The sequence below is a fragment of the Mus pahari genome, chromosome 4 (genome assembly GCF_900095145.1).
Source record: "Mus pahari chromosome 4, PAHARI_EIJ_v1.1, whole genome shotgun sequence".
NCBI classification, from domain to species: Eukaryota; Metazoa; Chordata; class Mammalia; order Rodentia; family Muridae; genus Mus; species Mus pahari.
The window spans coordinates 57,299,262-57,314,661 of NC_034593.1; the positions used below are offsets into that span (position 1 = coordinate 57,299,262).

General features: G+C 41.0%; 1 protein-coding gene across 1 annotated transcript in view; it reads left to right on the plus strand.

Moving 5' to 3' along the window:
- The first annotated feature begins 10,677 nt into the window (after positions 1–10,677).
- Kcnab1 (potassium voltage-gated channel subfamily A member regulatory beta subunit 1) overlaps positions 10,678–15,400 on the plus strand; it is a 379,110-nt gene continuing 374,387 nt past the window's right edge. The window contains exon 1 of the mRNA XM_021195477.2: positions 10,678–10,970. Within this exon, the coding sequence (XP_021051136.1) occupies positions 10,729–10,970 (242 nt within the window). The 5' untranslated portion in view covers positions 10,678–10,728. The remainder of the gene's footprint in view (positions 10,971–15,400) is intronic.

Consider the following 15,400-nt stretch of genomic DNA (forward strand, 5'->3'; position numbering starts at 1 on the left):
GCTTTTTTCCTATGTGACATTTTCTCTATCAAAGGATCTATACAGAGGTACAGAAGTGGCATCTCCTGCTACATGAGTTGAACATGATTTCATTAATTGCATTTGAGGTAATGCTTGGCCAGGTCTATCCCATCTGAATTCCAAAAAAAGAGTGGATGGAAACAACCACCCTGGCCTTCCCAGTGATTGTCACTCACTAAGTGACAAGCCAGAACCTGTTGCTGTGACAATAACTTCCTGATGGCATCTATGCTTTTGTTTCATGGGAAGGAGGCATCACAGGGGCCTGAGAAACACTTGCTCAAGTTCCATTGGAAATGATAGCTGAAGCTATACTCCTTCAGTCACAGCCTTCCAGATATATGAAATGCCATCAAGCATCAGTCTTGCAGGCTTTGAGAAGAATTGCCACTCTATATTAAAAGAAGTTAACAGCTTTGTATGCAGGCACACACATTATAATCTAAATGCAAAGGGAAAGTTGCCAAGCACTTCTTTAGTTGCCAGAAATTTAAACTGGGCTTGCATCCAGACTTGTGGCTCTGGTCCCAATTGAGGAAGGGATGATCATAGGGCTGTACACACATACATTTTACCTAATGAAGCCATTAATCATAAAGCTACCCCTAGCTGATAAATTATGACATTAGTGACCTGATATGGGAATGTTTTACTTTTCCAGCTGGGTCATGAGTCTGAAGGTCCATATGGATGGGACCTGAGGTGAGAGCTTTGTCCTGTTTTACCTTTGGTTTTCTTAGATGGCTTGAGCATTAGCATCAATCGATCAGACAGAGAAGGGAGAAAGGAAGGAAAAATCACATGGAGGATGCTGGGCCTGTAAATGGTATTTGTGAGGAAAAGTTACAGTGGGTGGAATTTAGTCACATGACCATGCTTAACTGAATGGGATGCTGGGACTTGTAGTCCAAATGAATGCTTAGGAAGAAAGAGAAATGGACATGTTGCAGCTAGCCAGTCTCTAGTGCAGGGCAGCAGTTCAAGCAAGCAACATGAGTTTTGTATTTCCCTTTAACAAGGAGATACCTCTATTACCCTTTAGTTTTAACAGTATCCCTTTCATTCAAAGCCTGACCTTTGACCTGACCTTTCCTTGGGCACATGATAGGTCAATCTCTTTGGGCCTGCCTTCTTGGATTTCAACTTTCCTGTTTTGCTGAGAAGGCTGATGACACTTCAGAAAACTAAACTGTAGAAGGTGATATGATACCAGCTTGGCAGAGTCATGGGACACTGATGAAGTAAACATTCTTCTATGTCCATCTAAGGACACTGCTCTCCTGAGTTTCTCAGTTCCATGCAGTCCTAAGGCTCACACAAGGGTTGTTGACCCTCCCGGTATCTCATGTTCCCTTCTTCCTCCTTTGGATTGTCAGAGGCTGTGTTGGTAGTGAAGCAGTTCCCTCCTTTCCAAGACAACAGCCACAGCCTCTGGCGCCAGACACACAGGCTGGCATCTCATGAGACAAGATCAGGCGCAGGGAAACATAAGTCAGATAGCATGAATCCAGAGCCAGGCGACCTGTTGATTCAGTCTGTTATTTCAGAACCATCAAGGCATGAGCTTGTAAGAGAAGCCTCTTGGTTAGTATGTGCACTCAAATGACATTTATTATGTGTTTTTAATAGTATAACCTGCAGGATTCTTGGTGGCAATCAAACCAGCCTTTCAGTTGCCAGAAACAGGATACAGTAGGGTTTTTGCATGCAATATCATTTAGTAAAACTATATATCCTTAAGTCATTCCTTATCTGACTCTCTACTTTCAATCAACATGTGTATGTGTGTGTGTATGTATGTATATTTGTGAATTTGTGTGTGTGTGTTGTGTGTTGTGTGTGTACAGAATGGTGAGGACTCTGAGAATAATTGGTAAGACAATTTCAGTTTATGTTCAGAGGACCTTGTTTAAGGACAAATCTTTTTCATTTACAATTCTTTACAAAAAAAAAAAAACCAAAGTGCATTTCATAGCTTAATATTCACATTTCATTTGATTACAATGAATATGAATGTTAAGTATGAAATAAAATATATAAAAGAAAAAGAAAAAGAAAAGAAAAAGAAAAAGAAAAGAAAACACTGCTGAGCTGTTTAATTTCCTCTAAGGCTAAGTAGCTGATAATCAGTATAAACAATCCACAAGCAAGATTTGCTAAAAGACCCCCTCTGTCTGCAAGCTTAGTAATTTGAATGATGAGACTATCCAAATAACAGTTACTTGTCAAGCAAAACATTGAGTGATTAAACCTGTTTGTAGTAGTTTACACTCCAGATGTAAATGATAGAAGCATTATGTTTAAATGTTAGAAAGAAAGAAAGAAAGAAAGAAAGAAAGAAAGAAAGAAAGAAAGAAAGAAAGAAAGAAAGGAAGGAAGGAAGGAAGGAAGGAAGGAAAGGAAGAAAGGAAGGAAGGAAGGAAGAAAAACAAATGTATGTTTTAGGATGTTCTTTTGTTAGAATATGTGTAATATTAAAATATTATGTATGGCTGGAGAAATGGCTCAGTGCTTAAGAGCACCAACTACTCTTTCAGAGGTCCTGAGTTCAACACCCAGCAACCACATGGTGGCTCACAACCATCTGTAATAGGTTCTGATGCCCTCTTCTGGTGTGTCTGAAGACAGCTACAGTGTACTCATAGAAGTGAAATAGATAAATCTTTTTTAAAAAGACATTAAAATATTTAAAAATAATATCTAGTAATCAAACTAGAAAGTTAATTCACTAAAAAGATTTTTAACATTATCATAGTCTAGCTTTAGAAACACCGGGACTAATCAGGAAGGCCTCTTGCCCTAACAACCTTAGAGTTTTTTCAGTGACCCAAGACTATAGCAGTAAATGGGTATGATATTAGAAGTGTGCAGTAAGATCTATAAAAATATGAAGTGATTCATTTTGGAAAAGCAGAGTGAGGGAAGAAAATATGAGGAAAAAATAGCATACGAAGTACATCATTGCAACAAGGTTTTAACAGAGATGCGCAGGGTTTTGTGCTGTGCAAACCAGTGAGATGCAAGTAGGGTAGGACGATCATTGAAAGAAAAGCAGCTAAGAGCAAAGTTGACCCTCTTGGGCTATGGCACAAAACTTGTGTTAACCGGAAAAAGCGCTTAGGAGAATGGGTGGATGATACTTCTAAAAAGAGAAAACAAGGCTCTATTCATCTGACTTTGGGGCATAGTAAGATTTCACCAAAGTCATTTTCCAGTAACCAAAATTTAAAGTATTAAAGCCTTTAAAGTAATTTTTAAACTTGAAGAAATAATTTGACAATTTTAGTTTATCATAGTGGTTGTTGCTATGTTAAAATGACCTCTGTCGTGGAAGAAGGAGCAAAGAGATTATAAAAGATGGGGGTTCCTGAAGACTTCTGTAGAAAAGTATTTTCTCAGCCTGGCAGAGTGGTACTCCCATGTACTCCTTGCAGATGTACTTAGCTGCCTAACTGTGCCCTCCACAGTTGATTGTGGAAGAGGATAGGGCTCATGTGGCCCAACACCTCCTGAGAGAATATTCATAGATGATGAGGACTGGAGGAAGAAGTGTCTCTTTTTTATGATGTCACCATTAATAAGCTACAGTACTCCTGTGGATAAACTCCCACCCATGCTCAGTCAGAGAGAGAGAGAGAGAGAGAGAGAGAGAGAGAGAGAGAGAGAGAGAAGTAGGAAGAGAGTTGTTGAAAAGTCAATTCCAGCAGGAAGAGGGAGTTAGGACAAGTGCTGGGGGTGGGGGGAGAGAAGGACATTATATACATGATGAAACCGTAAAAAAAAATCAATGAAGCAAGTAAACATTTAAAGATGCAAAATGACAACCTACAGGATGTGAGAAAGTGCTAAAGACTGTATAGCTGTTAAGACTTTAATAAAGATTATATAAAGTCTGATAAATCAACAACAAGCACACAAGTTAAAAATAAAGAACCACTGCATTCTTCTTTAAAAGCTATACAAGAAAAAGAAAGAAAGAAAAAGCAAAGCTGTTTTGCTCCAGATAATAATTACAAGGAAAGCACAGGGATGTGTCCTCCGTTTACACTTGACATGCACACCATACAAAGAGCTGCTGCCAGAGGTGCCCTGAGATTTGAAACCCTGTATGAGGCCTAAATGAAAAATGGTTCGTTCCTCATGAAAACCAGCCTGGCAGTTTCCCAGGTTAAATGCAGATGTCTCGGGTGACCCTATAATCCTACTCCTAGCTAATTTCCAGAACATTTTAGTCTTATTTCATTGCTGTTTCTATGGGTTTGTACATATGTATATCGTATGCTGAACACATTACCCCTCCTGACCTGGGTAGTCCCCTTTGACAGTTCTACTTCTGCTTTCACGTCATTTTATGGACCCTATGCGTCTGTCTGTGACTAGCTTAATTTTCTTAATATGATGAATTCCAGCAGCATCCTGAAAACCACCAAGCCTCGCTCTTTATGGCTGAAAAGGATGATGCCATTTTGCCAGGGCAACACATTTCCCTTGCTCGTTCTCCTGCTGTGGACTCCTTAGGTTGGTTCCAAAGCTTCACTATTTTGAATAGTGCTTTGGTCAACCTTTGCGTCAAAGTATCTGCATATTCACATGCGTCATAGAGGGACTGTTCAAAATGGTCAGTGTTCCTCAGTGAGGAATGAATGAATAAACTGCGGAGCTGATGGTATGAACATACACAGACATATTTATTTACAGACATAAATAAGTGAATCGCTGATAACACAGGTGGACCTCTAGAACATTCAAGTAAGTGAGAAAAACCAGAGGCAAATTGTCTCTGCCTATGATTCTATTTGGATAAAATATCAAAAGCAAGTAAATCCATCCTGCCACACTGAAGATTGAGGTGTTTTCTGGAGTTATGGGAGTAAATAGAAGAAACTCATCATTGCCTATGACTCCTTATTTCAGATGAATTGAAGAGTTTTGCTGGAAGATAGAGGAGTGGCTTTTGAACATTGTCAATACACTACAGCCACTAAATCATCTACTTTAATACAATGTATTTTATGTTAGATAATTTTTATTTTAATATATTACCTTTTTAAAAAGATGAAATGTACCCTGGGGTTGTTCAACTGTATAGAATATGCCTTGGAAATAAGTAGAAGCATTTGGTTATTGAGCTTTGGATTTCGGTTTCTGCATTCTGCCCTCTCCCCGCCCCCATTCCTCTGTGGTCTCTTGTTGATGTTGACTTTTTTCACAGATTTCAAAATGCCTGGTCCTAGTGGCTCTTTTCATCTAATACTCTGACTTTACTTGATTGAGGAATAGGAAACAAAGAAGTCAACTCAACCATGCTTAAATTATGTTAAAGAAAGACCACTAGGCCAGGGAGAGTGTCACCTGTCTTTAATCCCAGAACTGGGGAAGCAGAGGCAGGTGGATGTCTGAGTTTGTAGGCCAGCCTGGTCTACAAAGTGAGTTTCAGGACAGCTAAGGCTATACAGAGACACCCTGCCTTGAAGAATAAAAAGGCAGAAAGAAAGAAAAGAAAGAGAGAGAGAGAGAGAGAGAGAGAGAGAGAAAGAAAGAAAGAAAGAAAGAAAGAAAGAAAGAAAGAAAGAAAGAAGGGAAGGAAGGGAAGGAAGGAAAGAAGGAAGGAAGGAAGGAAGGAAGGAAGGAAGGAAGGAAGGAAGGAAGGTTGGTTGATTCCTGGCTGTATTCTCTCCAGCAAAATTGGTGAAAGGTCATTCCTAAACTAACTCAGTCTTTCCTCTCTTTGTAGTAGCATGAGTCTGTCTGGAAGAGTGCCAGGTCCTCGAGTCACCTCAGATTGGCGTTTATCTGGAGGAACCCTTAGAGATTTTAGAGAAGCCAAGCATTTGGAACTCACTTTTCCAAAATGTTGATGGGATGCCACTTTTATTTTGATTTTGTAAATGTCCCACCCAACAGAGCACTCCATCAGAAGTTGGTAAAGGGCATTGCCCATTTCTCATTCATAGCAGACCTGGGGCTTTTCAGCTGGTTTACGCACTATTGCCTTGGAACACTATTATGTTCAGTAGCTGATCATTTATAATTATGATATGGCAAAAGGACGTTTCAAGAGTCAGCCTGTGGACTGGGGACATAGCTTAGTTAATAAAGTGTGTGCTGCACAAGCATTGAGGTCTGCCTGTATCCTAGCACTGGGGAGGTGGAGACAGGAGCAAGAGCCCTAGGATTTGCTGACCAGCTAACCTATCAGAATTAGTGAGCTTCTAATTCAGCAAGGAAAATGGTCTCAAAAAATAAGACATATATGCACACACACACACACACACACACACACANAGAGAGAGAGAGAGAGAGAGAGAGAGAGAGAGAGAGAGAGAGAGAGAGAGAGCCTTATGTATTTGGATATTTAAATACATTAACTGATTTAGCTTATTCAGACACCTGGAATTAGGTCTTTGGTGACATTTCTTGTGTGGATATCTGATCTCCCCTTTGTTGAGAGTACTTGTTTGGATCGTTGTTTGCTATTACCCCAATTTGTCAGGTTATGGACAAGGTGACAAGTGCTTGGTGTATAGTCTTGGGGCCACTCAATGTTGCTTTCTGAATGGGGTGTCAGAGTGGCCTTAGCTTGGCTAGGAATAACTTCACCTTCTGAACCTAATAGTAAATCTTCCATAGGCTTAGAAGTTGCTCTCCGATAATATTCAGGTATGTGTAGAGGCCTTGCTGGGTTTTACGGGCAACTCTGGAGTCACAGATTACCCTCAAGGTGTGAGTGTCAGATGGAGTGACTGACAGGCAGGGAGAAGGAAGGGTGAGTCCAGGCAACTTCTGGAAGTTCTGCTTTGATCAATGTTAGCACAGGGATGAAGCAAAAAAGAGGCACAAACTCCCTATCCTTGGAACTACCTCTTTCTCTGTTTTACCTCAGAGTCTTCTCTGAGGGAGACTTCCACTGACTCTAATGTTCCCGCTCTGGCAGGAACCACATTCAAAGCCCCACAGTTGAATGTGAGCAGTGCTCACCATTATATGATAGAAGCAAAGAGGCCCCTTCACTTGGGAATCCCAATTTCTCTGAAATTTCATCCTACCATGTGGTTTCTTTCTTGGTCTTTCAGGACTTTGTGATCTTTTATTTCTCCCTAGAATCCAGAGATTCTAAGACAAGAGGCTAAGACAGGAATCCAGAGGCTTCTAAGACAAGAAAGGGACTAGACTAGGTGGAGCTGACAACTAAGTTAAGCAAACCATTATTAACTATGAGAGGCTGATAGTGTCAAAGCATGTGTGTTATAATGGACATTTCACTCTTGTGTCAGATACCAGTCTCCCCTCAAAGTGCTGACCGACTAGACAGAGTGAAGATGGGCACATGCAGAAGGAGGTTCCTAACACTCTCAAATGGCACTTCGGAACTTCGCACTTCCCAAAGTAGTACAAGTACTACTGGTGGGCAGAGGGTTAGCAAGATGTGGAGTAGCAGGCACTTTTGAGTCATATCATTAACGAAATAGTACTATTTCATTCCTTTTTCTTCAGCACTTCTGATTGCCTGCACTAAAAGTAAAGGGGAGAAAAGTGCCAAATTCTCACTGAACCATCTCAAAATTACCTCGGTAGTACCTTTTAATTTCCTTAAAAAAAAAAAAAAAAAAAAAAAAAAAAAAAAAAAAGAAGAAGTTTAAACTCTAGTTCAGAGACTTTAGAGACCATCACTGTTCACTTGCAAATTAAGAGCATTCCTCATTTTGGCTATACATTGCAAGGATAAGCTTTCCTTACTAAATGCCTTACTGTAGGCTACTATAACCAGTCAGCAGATCTGAAGGCCTCTGCTAACTGTTGTCAGCTATGCCTGCCTTGCCATAGAGAACTTTTTCATCAGAAATGTAGACAAAAGAGAATCTTGGTGCCTGATAGCTATGGGAGAAAGTAAAGAATGGGGGGAAGTAAGACAAGGCTGGAGGGAAAGTCATCAGAGGCACTGGAAATGCCCCTAAGGATGGAGAGTTTGGTATATATGGTATTTCTTCAGAAAGAGCAGAGATCATGATGTACAGAAGCTGGGGGCCCAGGGGCGGGTGTGTGTGTGTGTGTGTGTGTGTGTGTGTGTGTATGTGTGTGTGCAGTTTTCCTCAAGTGGAACCAGTAAGCCTGATAGAACAGTCTGCAGCATGAGGCTGTTGGCCTGGAATAGCTTCCTGAAAGCAGAAGCCAAAGGGAAAGAAACCAAATGGCCTCCTTTAAGGGAGAGAGGCACCCTGAAGATCTTTAGTATTAACAGAGACAGCACTGAAGAGTCAGTTGCTCAAGACACTGAAAGCAGCATCACATCTGATCTTGCACAAAGCTCACACTGGAAACAGTCACAGATTCAAGCCAAGCTAGAGAGAGTTCTTCAGATCTATTATTTGTGCAATAAAGCCTAAGTGTAGACATTGGAATCTTGTGAAAAAGACCATGTCTGGCAAAGGTCATCACCAAATGTCTTAGGGTTTCTATTGCTGCTACAAAATAAAAAGTATCTATAAAGCAAGTTGGGGCAGAAATATTTTATTTGATGTAAACTTCATGATGTTTTTGTTGCTCATGATGGAAGGTCAGGACAGTAACTTAAACAGGGCAGGAACCTGGAGTCAGGAGCTGATGCAGAGTCCATGAAGGGGTGCTACTTACTGACTTGTGCCATGACTTGCTCAGCCTGCTTTTTTATAGAACCCAGGACCACCAGACACAGGTTGTCACCACCCACAATGAGCTGGGACCTCCCCAATTAATCATGAATTGAGAAAATGATGTAAAGGCTTGCATGTAGCCAGATCTTATGGAGGCATTTTCTTAATTGATGTTTCTTCTTCTCAAATAACTCCAGCTGTGTCAAGCTGACATAAAATGATCCAGCATACCAAACTCAACCAAAAACACGTCCTTCAGCTGAACTCTATGTTCCTAGTAGAAATCAACAACTCTATTTCCAGTATTCAAGGATGCAATATCCAACTTGAGTCAAAAGCATGATTTGCCAGGACGTTCAGAGCAAAGGGAAAGACTGACTGAATTCTTTCCTGCCTAGGACAATTATTTACAGTAGTTGATAACTGGAAGCCTTTGAGATACCTGACTTTTAGGGAGAGGTTTATAGCTGTAGATCCCTAGCCCCAGAAAAGCAGAATAAAGGGTGCTGAAGACCATGGGAGGTGCACAAAGTTAAGGGAAGAAGTCAAAAGCATATAGTTGATTCTTGTTTCGTGTGGTGTTCTGTGACATGGCATGGTGTAGTGTGACATGGTGTGGATATAACACAGCTTAGCATTTGCCATAGTCTGAATGCAGAAGACAGAGAGCAGTTCGTGGAACTGGTTCTCTCCTTCCCCTTTGTGGGTTCTGGAGACTCAAAAGTCAGGTCATCAGGCTCTCAAACATGTTCCTGCTGCTGTGTCACCATGCAGGCTCAGATCAATTATTTTTCATGCTGTTGAGATGAACTTTGAGTGATCTTCTTTCCTTCAGTTGTGATTTGGGTGACAAAATCTAAGAATTCTACACTCAATTAAAGATTTCCCCCTGTTGGGCCAGAATGATGGTGCTTGCTGCCAAAACCCAAGAGCTGAGTTTGACACCTACAACAAACAAGATGGGGAGAGCTACTCTTACAAGATGTCCTTACACCTGTGCTTGCATGCACACACGCATACAAAGTAACAGTAAATAAAGACATGTAAAAAATACTTTTCTCCTGTTTTTATAGTTTCAAATGTACTTCTGGTTCATGATTCATTTTGAGTTCATGCTTATACAAACATAAAACTTAATCCTGATATTCACTTATCTTTGCTTTAAAAGTTATAATGTGTGTGTCTCTGTGTGGGCATGTGTACATGAGTGAATGGGCCTGTAGCATCCAAAAGTAGGCATCAGATTCCCTGGAGCTGGGGTTTCAGGTGGTTGTTAACCTCCCAGTGTGATTCTGGGAACCAAACCTTGGTCCCCTGTAAGAGCAGTAAGCTCTTGTACTACTGAGCCATCTCTCCAGCCCAGATTTATGTATCTACATTTTCTGGTTTTGTTTTGTTATTTTTTTTATCCTTATAAATATCCAATCGCTCCATCTATTGAAATCTCTATCCTTCCTTCTAGTCTTTAAAAAAACAAAAACCAAAAAACACCCTTGTCCATATTTGTATGAGCCTTCTGTTTCTTATCTACACTTCATTGATTTTTGTTTTTATCATTTGACAGAAACTAAAAAAGAAAAAGTTAATGGGCATTTTACCCAAACGACTCCTGCCACAAATATGACAATTTATTAGTTTATGAAGAATTTGATGTTTTACAGAGGAATACTGATCCATTAATGAATCATTCCCAAGGCTTTATGGTAACAGATCTGGCTGGTGTCCTACCATAATATTTCTTCAACCTAAATAGAAAGACATGGGAAAACATGCCCATACTTTTCCCTAGAGCCAATACATAGTTGTATTACGTTTGACTCTGAGACTTTTAAAGGGAAGAGAAAGGCTGTTGGCTCCCATCAGGCTCTTTTCTGCCCAAGCCTTGGCAGAGACACACAGCCAACAACCCTTCTGGGGGCCATGGGAGTCTGCTCAGATTAAAATAATAAGACAGGAGACCTAAAGAATGCAAGCTGGTTCCTTTTAGGGACCAACCAAATCCAGATAGCCTGAGTTAGCCTCAACCAGTTTTAAAGCTAAGAGCTGTGAACTTTCTGTCTCTGCGGGCTTTTGACTCATGCATCTTTATAAACCTGCCTGTGCAGACATCCCCAGTCCAAAGCTGGGTCTGCCCAAATCCAGTGAATCAGTCCTAAAATGCCGACGGCACCTAACAGTGACCAAGACTCAGCCTCAGGGAGCCTGCTGGCCTGTTAGACCAAGTGGAACTACAGAATGGAAATGCCTGGAGAAGTTTCTACGCATCCATGGAGTTTCATTAAAGGAAACCACCAAGGCAAAGACAGGCATGGCATACAGGTACTGTTAATTGCAATAGAATCCAACCAGAAACTGTACTGAGTTCAAAGATCATTGCTGTTAAAGAATAAAGATTGAAGTAGCAAGACAGACGCTAGGAGGAAGAAAAAAACAAATGCAATGGGACTTCTTGAGTTCTTTCATTTGCTTGGGTTTACTCTGAATTATCTTTCTCTCTGCTCAAAGGGTTACACAAAAAGAGAGTCAAGCACACTTTTTGAAGATCTTGTGATCACCTGTAAAAGGAAGTCTATGTGCTGCTAGTAGAAATAGTTTTGGCTCTGAGGAATTAGGTGATTGAGCATCTTGAAATGAGGAATGTGGACTCCACTCTTCTTAAAGCAGTTTATCAAGCTGAGCAGAATGTTTTCCAATGTCTGTCCAGGCTTTCACTCTTATCTTCATTTAAGCCTAATTCATGTGGGCTGTGCTAATGGTTAACAAACTAGTTCAAGTTCTCCTTGAAATGACAGTGCTTTTTACTCACACAATCTAAGATAAATCTCCTGTTCTGCACTGGCCATTCAATTTGTTAATAAAAGAGAGAGGTTATTTTTCTCTCTTTGTATGAAGTGGAGTGGGTATTTATCAATTGCTCCAAGAAGGTGTCATTTGTTTTTGAAGTAATTTGTCCTGGCCTTCTGAAAGTCAGCCAGTGGCCTCTGAGCCTGTACACAAGGCGTTCCTCCTCCAGAGACTGGAGGCTGATTACAAATCACTTAGAAGGAAAAGGAAGCAAAAACACAAAGTGAGCTTAGCATTTGTAAAGGATGCTTGTGGTAGTGAATATCAAAAGTTGGAGTTCACGGGGTGAGTTTTTTTCCAAGTACAAATTATCCCCAGTGGTTTCCTTGTCCAACTCCAATGGTCTATTTTAGTAGAGTAGCCGCAACTCTGATTTGCCAGCTAATTTTATTAATAAAACAATTTGTAATAGTGTGGCTCCTCTCTGGAGAGCAATGTGTTCTACACAGATGGTTTATATAATAAAGGGCTGGTGTAGAAGGATGGACTTTTGTGGATTTGAGCCCTTGTATAGACAAGGTCTTGGACAGACACTTATAATCCTAGATCACAATCTTCCAAGAACTGGCATCTCCAAGGCCCCTTTACTCTATTTTATGATTTGAGGAAAGGAAAACCAGGTTAAACTCCTTAGTGACTCTGTGACCCAGTCAAGGCTTTGCATCAGGATGAATTTGCTGTGCTCTGACACATTTCCCAGTGCATGCTTCACTGCATTCCCCCAGTTTCAACAGTGCTTCATCTCTTCTTTCAAGGCGCCTATTAATTTCCTTACTTAGAAATTTGTTTAGCTGTCAAGGAGGAAATTTTAGGGAAGAGGAGTGTGACACTTGGTTCCTCTTCAACTCGGCCTTTACCTTCATTTCTTATAAATATGGTTGGGGCATGGCGATGTCCAGACTTATGTTTATTATGACACTTGTGGTAAAAGATTTGAGAAAGGACAGTGACTGTGTGAATAGACCCCTGTTTGACTTTGTCCCTTTGTCTTGAAAGATATTCTCTTTCTTATATAGTAGAAAGGAGATGAACCTTGGTGTTAAGCGGACCAGAAGCCACATCTCAGCTCTGCCAGTTTGAGAACTGGGATATGGATCTTGAAATGATGTATTGGATGCTTAACACACAGTAGACACGCATTACATTCAAGTTTTCTTCCCGCTTGCCCTCTAGCATCTGTTTGTCAGCCTTGGGGTGCAGGAAGATGAAAACCCACCAACTGATATATATATAAGTAATAAGAGATTTTTAAGGCAAGGAAACCCTACACCATTGCAGTGTGCAGGGCAGGTTCCCATGATGAGCTTCAGAGCCCTACAGTCTGTGAGCTAGGAAAGCTGCTGTCTTCTTCCTAATTTGGTCAAATGCCATTGCAGCCTTCAACCTAGGGCCAGCTGCTGAGGTCCTGCATCATCTGCGAGGGGGTGTTCTGTTGTGTTCCCATAGAGACTCGCTACTATTTCTAACTAAAGTTGACCAGGAAAGGGGGGGTAAATCAGTAAATATACAAACACATGTATAAATTGAAAAGAAATGGGAAGAAAGTATCTGAGAATGATGGACCAAGTTGGCATGGGAGTCCTTTCAGCTTAGAATTTTCCAAAGTCTTCATTTCTAAGAGGCTATGCATTATTTGTTTCTATTAAATCACATTAACTCTGAGGAAGGCAGTAAGTACACAGCTGAGTCAATATTAAAGGAAATATACTAAAGAGCAGGTTTGAGCGGAGCTCAAGATATAACCAGACTGTTAAGGAGCCACAGATGACTAGTTTTAAGGAATTTTATTGTACTCACAATGGCAGGAGGATTCTAACCCAGGAGTCAGCAAGCTCTTCCTGTTACAGAGAACATATCTTAAGCTTGTGGGCCTGGTTTGTCTTGGTTATACATTCTGACTTCTCCTGTGGTAGGGGAAAGTAGCCATAAATAATACATAAATAAGCTGATCCGTGGTAGTGCAAGCCTTTAGTCCCATCCCTTGGGAGGAAGAAGCAGGTGGATCTCTGTGAACTTGAAGCCAGTCTTGTCTACAGATTGAGCTTCAGGTTCGCCAAGGTTGAATAGAGAAAGCCTGTCTTGAAAACAAACAAACAAACCCCAAAACAAAATAACTTGTGGGTCATGCAAAAACAGGTGGCATGCTGGATTTGGCCAGAGGCCTGTGGTTTGCTGAGTGTGGGTCCCAAGAGCCACCCTTTCAGTTGTACAAGTTATTTGTTTATTTATAATTATTTTAAGCCTTGTTTTTAGAGATATTTAAGGAGTCCAAATGCATACAATCCAAAAAGGTAAAAATTAATTTAAAGGAGAAAGAAAAATATCAGCCCAAGAAAGACTAAAAGTGCAGAAAGAAAGAGAGAGGACACAGTTCAGACAGGTCAGAGGAGTTGCAAGACTTTAATCTGTCCCTAGACTTCCCACAACATCAGATCCCAAAGAGGAAGTGGAGTCTATAGTTTCTGGAGGAGGAGATGAGCCATCTTCTCAATGGTAGCTCATGCTTGCTGACTAGAAGTTTGGAGAGACTCCTGAGGTTCTTTGTGTGTAATGAATGACACCCTCAGCAGCATCCTACACCAAGCACAGCCTTGAGGGTTCTGGAACCCTTGCCTATGGAACTCTGATGTTATTCGATGGTATCACAGCAAGTGATAGGTCAGCAGAAGCAACGGGCATAACCCATGGGTTTAATACAAACTATAGTGGTCAGTTTCACAATAGTAATCATACAAACTCAATCTCGCTCTATCCCCCCCCCCAGTCCTTCCCTCTTTCCCTCGCTCCCTTTCCACATCCATCCCCTTCTTTCCAATGACAGGTCTTGTTTGGGTTTCTTAAACACAAAGCAAAATAAAAATAGTGTTGATTTCCAGCCAATGGTACAATGTCTCAATAGCCTAGTACTAAAGGTAGGGAGAAATTAATGAAGAAAGAGAAGAGATGGGTGATGCTGTTTAGATATGGGACAGATGTTGAAGATAAACTCTTCCACTCTCTTGAAGCTGAAATCAAAGCTGGAGGAGGTTGACTATTGACTCAAGTGACATTTCCAGCCAGCAACACATTGAGGACTAGTCTCCTGCCGGTTAAGTCACAGTCCTGTGCTTGCTCATGTTTCCAACTCCTATCATACACCACAAAATCACACACATACACACACACACACACACACACACACACACACACACACACACACAGTGCACATGCACACACTCACATACATGTACACAGCACCTGCAAGTGTACCATTCCACTCTGTCTGCCTTTCCAGGCTCTGCCTAGCTCCTGCCCCATTCCTATCCCTCTGCACACTGACTCTCTGCTCCCCCCCCCCCCGAACCACCCAGCCTCTGCCTCTGCTCGGCATTTCATCTTGAAGATTCATATTCAAGCCCATTGCCTAGATGATCGCAACCCTCAGGTTTTCCCTTCTCTCTCACAGCATGGATTGATCTTTTCTTTATATAAGCTTGTCGAGTGTGTGTGTTTCTTATCAAAATTATTCTATCTCCACAAGGACAATGAGGATTAGAGCTTTTCTATTCTATAATCCTACAAAATGTTTGGGCTTTGCAAGTTCTCAATACAAGTGTGTTCTTAACTGAGGAGTATCCAGTCATAAGTTGGGGAGCATTCAAAATATTAAAGAGCAAATTGGAACGTCTGATCCCTACCAACAGCTTCTGGTCTTCTTCCGTATTAGACATTAAGGTTATCTGATTGTCTTTCCTGAGTCCCATTCCCCATCTAAAAAACAGACTAACTCAACATCATAGCAGCAGGTCACATATTAGCAGAGGGATCATTCTTAGATATTTCTGAGGGCCTAACATGGCACTTGTTCCAACGCTGACTAGTTCATTCTGTTTAAAAGTGAGGAATTTCTGTATTTGTGTTTATTA